This window comes from Pteropus vampyrus, unplaced genomic scaffold (genome assembly GCF_000151845.1).
Source record: "Pteropus vampyrus isolate Shadow unplaced genomic scaffold, Pvam_2.0 Scaffold100, whole genome shotgun sequence".
Taxonomy (NCBI): domain Eukaryota; kingdom Metazoa; phylum Chordata; class Mammalia; order Chiroptera; family Pteropodidae; genus Pteropus; species Pteropus vampyrus.
The window spans coordinates 1,426,766-1,432,151 of record NW_011888881.1 but is presented as its reverse complement, the minus strand read 5'-3'; the positions used below and the strand labels follow the sequence as shown (position 1 = coordinate 1,432,151).

Here is a 5,386-nt window from a genome sequence, read left to right as displayed (position 1 = left end):
CCCCCACTTCAGGCACCAGTTGAAATCTAGGTTGTTACCTGCATTTCTGACAGACTGCCTATAAATCCGAGGTTCCCAAGAACCCCTCCTTGGGTTCAGTTAAGTTGCCAGAGTGGCTCCCAGAACTCAGAAACATTTTACTCACTGGATTTCGGGTTTATTATAAAGTATGTAACTCAGGAACAGCTGGATGGAAGAGACGCACACGGTGGGTGCTGGGGAAGGGCACGGAGCTCCCACGCCTGCTCTAGGGGTGCCTCCACGCGTTCCCCGGCCTGGAAGCTCCCTGTCCTCCGGGTTTGTGTGGAGGCTCCATTACGTAGTCAGGATTATTAAAGCACTGGCTACTGGTGACTGACTGAGCCTCAGCCCCTCTCCACTCCCTGGAGATGGCAGTGGGTCGGGCAGAAAGTTCCAATCACATGGCTGCCTCTGCTGGCAACCAGCCCCCATCCTTAGGCGCTTACCTATGTCACACTGAGGCCTCGGCACTTAGGCAATTCTGAGAGTTTGAGGAGCTCGGTGCCAGAAACTGGGACAAAGACCAAATATATGTTGCTTTTTATACATCATAATAGCACACCTGCTTTGTTCCAAAAGGATTTAATGAGGCTTACAAAAAGGTAAGATAAATGAATAAAAAGATAATAGAGACTGCTGGATAAACTTCCTGTTTAAAGAGGGTATTTTTTTTCCCCTTGATGGATGTGATCACTGACCCTGATATCAATAATCATCACCAATCATTTTATCTCCGTATGTTTCGTTTCACATTCAAAGGTCAGTAAAATACCATTTCAGAGAGTTATTTTACCTGACTTAGAAAAATGGCTATACTAAAGAATATTCTTTTGAAAACCATGGTCTGATATGACATGATTATGTAATTATCCATCTTTTCAAGTATCCAACTATTTGTGAAAAGTTAGTCTTTTCAGAAATAATCTGATGCCACTGATCTGACATTCTATTCAAATATTTATATGCCATGTGAACTATTAAATTTTGAGTATCTGAAAACTATTAAATGTGTTATACATTGGGAGTCACTGACGGGAGCTACAATGCTCCTAATTTGTGGCTCTCCACATTCTGCACCCTGTTTTCCTGGTACAAAGCCCAGGACCAAACTCGTCCAGAAGTGGGGTACCCTGACGGCTTCTGTGCTTACGCTAAGCCGAGGAGATCCCCCTTGGGGGATGTGACCTCAGAAGACAGGCTATTACCTCCCCAGCATCCATCCCTTCGCTTCTGATAGCAGCACCCTGACTCTTCCCAGGGGAGCCCTTGCCACCCTTGTCTCTGCCTTGGATGGGGGTCCGGGTTGGGCAGGGACCTAGACCTGGCCAACCTTAGCAACACTTGCTCTTTTCATCAGTGTTTGGTTCACAGATGGACACGGGACCTAAGACAGACCAACGACATTCAATTCTGGGACTTCTGCTGAAACAATTAGGGTGATGCACTCTTTTTCTGCTGCGGAGCGTTCACCTGGTATCCCCAAATTCTACCACACACGTAAGACCCGCTACCAAGGGTGTAACCAGGAAAGGGGCACGGGGGTGCGAAGCAGGGAGCTGGGGGAAAGCAATGTAGCTGACACTGTTCGAGTTTGGGTCCAGGCTTCGCCGTTACGTGAGGCAGTTCCTTCCCTTTTTGGTTCAAGTCAGTCTGTGTCATTTCTGTTTCTTGCAAACAAATGAGTCTTGACTAGTACACACGGGCTGGAAGCTGATAATGGGTCTAGGAAATGGCTGGGCAATTTAGTGAAAGATATAAATGGCTAATGAACAATGAGGACTCGAATTGGGAGGTGACACTGAACACTGTGCAGGAGGCCGGACAGGAAAACTGTGACTGTGGTCTGGAGCCCCGGGCAAGCAGGGAACTGCTTAATGCAGAACACAGAATCTCCTAAAGGAGACATACACAGAACCAGAATATTACTAGCTTTGTGACTTAGGGCAAGAGACTTGCTAAGCTTTGGTTAGCAACTATGAAACAGAAATAATACCTGTATCTGGGTGGGTTCTCGTGAAATTCAAGTAACATAACACTACTCAATGTCAGGCACTTTATGCTTTTAAAATAGTTGCTTCCTTCAATTCTTCCAAACATTTCCTTTCTATCTCACAGGGTGCCGTGAAGGAAAAATAGAGCGAATCCATGTGCACAGCTTCCTCTGGTGGCTGGCACGTACGTGTTCGGTGTGATTTACACGGGCTATCCAATAGGGTGGTAAGAAGCAGCGGGTTCTGGGGTCAAACTGCTCAGGTTCAAATGCAGTCAAACCCAAATTATGTCTAGGAAACCATCTGATTACATTTCTACCCTCTATCACTTGTCCGTCTTGATGGGGGAGAACCAAGAGCTGACTCAGCCAAGACGTCTTTCAGTTATCAACAAATGTTGCCTTGCTGCCTATTACACGCATGTGTGTGTAAGAGGAAAAACCACTCAAGAAAATACAAAAGAGGGCACGGAGAATGAAATTTTTATCACGTTTTTGGCATTGTTATAACATAAGCTTTACTTTTTCCTGGTATGGAATTGATTATGCGAGATTTGGGAATAAATGCAAAATGCTCAGTGCGAAATGATGTGCTGGAAACCAGAGCCTTGAAGAACTGGGTGGAAACTGCATATCTTTTGACAGAAAACTTCAGAGAAAAGTTTTTTATAAACATGGTCACCCAAGAAACCAAAATGGAAGCCGGAGACAGCACGCTGGTGTTCTCATACTCAGTTCCTCTCCCCTTCACCACGCCTGCACGCAGTAGCATGAACTTTGGGATCTAAATGGCGTAAACTGTAGGGCTCTCCACTGGTACTAAATGTCTTTTAAACAAAAACTCGTCTCAAGGAAAGGCATGGTCCTGAGGTCTGCAGTGTGGTATGGTGAGGGGTCAGGTGCCTATTCGTAGTAGTGGTCACAGAGCAGGTGACCAAGGAAATAATTTTGATTGCTTGATTGCAGCTCTTGATAACTTTCGATAGGAGGTCTGACATTTCTGAGTTACATTCTGTATCGAAGCTCCAGAAACTGAAGTATGAAACCATACAATATTGTGGGCTTAAAATCTAGGCCTTGATTTTGAATTTTAAGCAAGTGCTGTGAAAATCCTCATTCCTTTTTTGGTTGTTTTGAAACGCCAGCTACAAGAATCTTTGTACTTGGCCTCTAGCCCCATGAGTTTGTTTTTGCTCCAAGCAGCTATTAGGAGACTGTGAGCCAGATAATTCTTTTCAAGGGCAAGTTGAGATCTTAACAAAGTCGTTTGAAGCTGGTTTCAGAAACCTGAAAAATGGCTAGGTCCAACTCTCAGTTCAAGAAAAATCAATGGTTTCTTTTCTACTTAGGTTTCAGTATTGATGGCGTTATGATATGCTTGCTTCCGGTCTGAACATGTGGATGTTCTTTTTTGCCTTTTCACACAATACCCAAAAGCTAACTAGACACCAAGTTATTTTTAACTTGAATTTTTCATGCCTTATTTCTTATGTGTGCATATGCCCGTGAAGGCAGGGTTTGGGACAAGCAAACTCTTTTGACCTTGTATAAGACTTGTTTTTGTGCTCCATGAATATGTGGAAGCAAAGCAGTTGCAAGGACTTTGAGGCTTGTCATTTAAGTGTTTTGAGCATTTTTTATCTTCTTGGTGAGACTATAAATTCCCTGAGGAAGGAAGGGATCGTGTCTTCTTTCTGCAACTCTAACTCCACCAGAGCTGTGCACACAGCCAGGCAGCTGAGCACAGTGGGATCGAGTCTGTCTCTGGATTTTCCTTTACACCCATCAATTGCAGGTATAAGGATCAATCGCAAGGTTATCACAAGGCTTCCTCCCCTCCCCCACTTTTATTAGCAATCGAGTGCTTTCTATTTGCTCTTGTAAGCTCAAGGGCAGGAACTGTGTGTTGTCAACCATTTAATTTTATGTGCCTAGCTTAAGATGGTGCCTGGCACATTACAGGCACTCAATTATTTGTTGAATAAAGAAAACATATATCAGTGTTTTTGACCAGGCATTCAGCAATGTTTGGTTTTGAATAAGATTTTAGGGATCGGTGTTTAATATGGTGCTAGGCAACTGTATTGTTAAGCTTAAATTACCTAAGGTGGTTTGAGGAAAAATAACCACTTCTGACATTAACATCCTGCTCTACTCTGAAAATTGCTATTGCGTCTAATGTTTTATTTGCTCCTCAAACAAGCCTAGGAAGCAGGAAGAACAGACAGGGTTCAATATTGAGAATCGATGTGACAAGGGCTATATATTTTAACTGCATTTTGCAGATGAAGAAACTCAGGCTCTGAGAAATGGCTAAGATGCTAAGCCATCAACCTCTAAGTCCAGTGCTCCATCCCCTCCAACACCTTTTTTCTTTGGTCATTCCTTATTCCCTAGGCAACATTCAGGCCAAGGTCAGAGGTGTGAGAAAGGTAGAGAAGGGCTTTGAGGTAGTAACAGTAGTTAACGTCTACTGAGTTCTTTCAGCAAACCAGGAACTGTATTTTACTTGTAATTTTCGAAGCAACCGGGAGAGAGGTACTATTAATTGCATACGGGAGAACTCTAAGGCTTACCCGAAGCTAGTTTATATTTGCCCAAGCGCTTACAGCATGAGGGAGATTCAGCTAAGTCTGACTCTAGGAGCCAAGTTTTTAACCATGACACTAGGCTGAGATGGGTTAATAGGCCCCCATGACTTACCTTACATATGAGACACCTGAGACCTGAGAGGTTAAGGATTTGCCCCAGATCTCTTTGCGAGTTCTGGGGGAAGTAACAGGGCAAAAAGCCAAATTCTCTGGTCTTTCCAAGGGACCTCACGAAGCCTCTGGTTTTGCCCTTCAGGGAACTGCCGGCGTATGGGCAGAAAAGAGGAATGCTCTGGTTAAGGTTATTCTGAAAGGTTAACATGAGAATGACAGAAACCTGTGCTTTTAGGAGCTATTCTTGCCCACAAATACCTGTGTGAAGGGGTAAGAAAACAGAAGAGTCTGGAGGTCACCTGCCATCAACCACAGAACTGCGAGCACCTGGGAAGCTGCGGGGCCACCTAGCCCCGCCCTCTACTGGGAGGGCGCAGGCCCCCCCCTCATTGGCTGCGCGCGCAGCGCTCCTGGCCGTCGAGCCCCGCCCCCTACTCGGAGGGCGCAGGCCCCACCCCAGTGGCTGCGCGCGCAGCGCTCCTGGCCGTGAAGCCCCGCCCCACGCCTCTCTCGGAGGCCGAGCCCCGCCCCCTACCTGGATCGGCTCTGGCCCCGTCCCCTACCTGGAAGGGCTCTGGCGCCGCCCCCGGGGGCCACGCAGTCACGGGCAAGTTCTCCAGGCCGCACGCGATGTCCAGCTGCTCCGTGGGGGCTTCAGACTCCTCCCCAG

General features: G+C 46.1%; 1 protein-coding gene across 1 annotated transcript in view; it reads right to left on the bottom strand.

Annotated features, from left to right (window-relative positions):
- LOC105295169 (histone-lysine N-methyltransferase SETMAR) overlaps nucleotides 1-5,384 on the bottom strand; it is a gene marked incomplete at its 5' end in the record, with an annotated part of 8,108 nt that extends 2,724 nt beyond the window's left edge. The window contains one exon of the mRNA XM_011364738.2: nucleotides 5,280-5,384. Coding sequence (XP_011363040.1) covers nucleotides 5,280-5,384 — 105 coding nt within the window. The remainder of the gene's footprint in view (nucleotides 1-5,279) is intronic.
- Nucleotides 5,385-5,386: the final 2 nt, after the last annotated feature.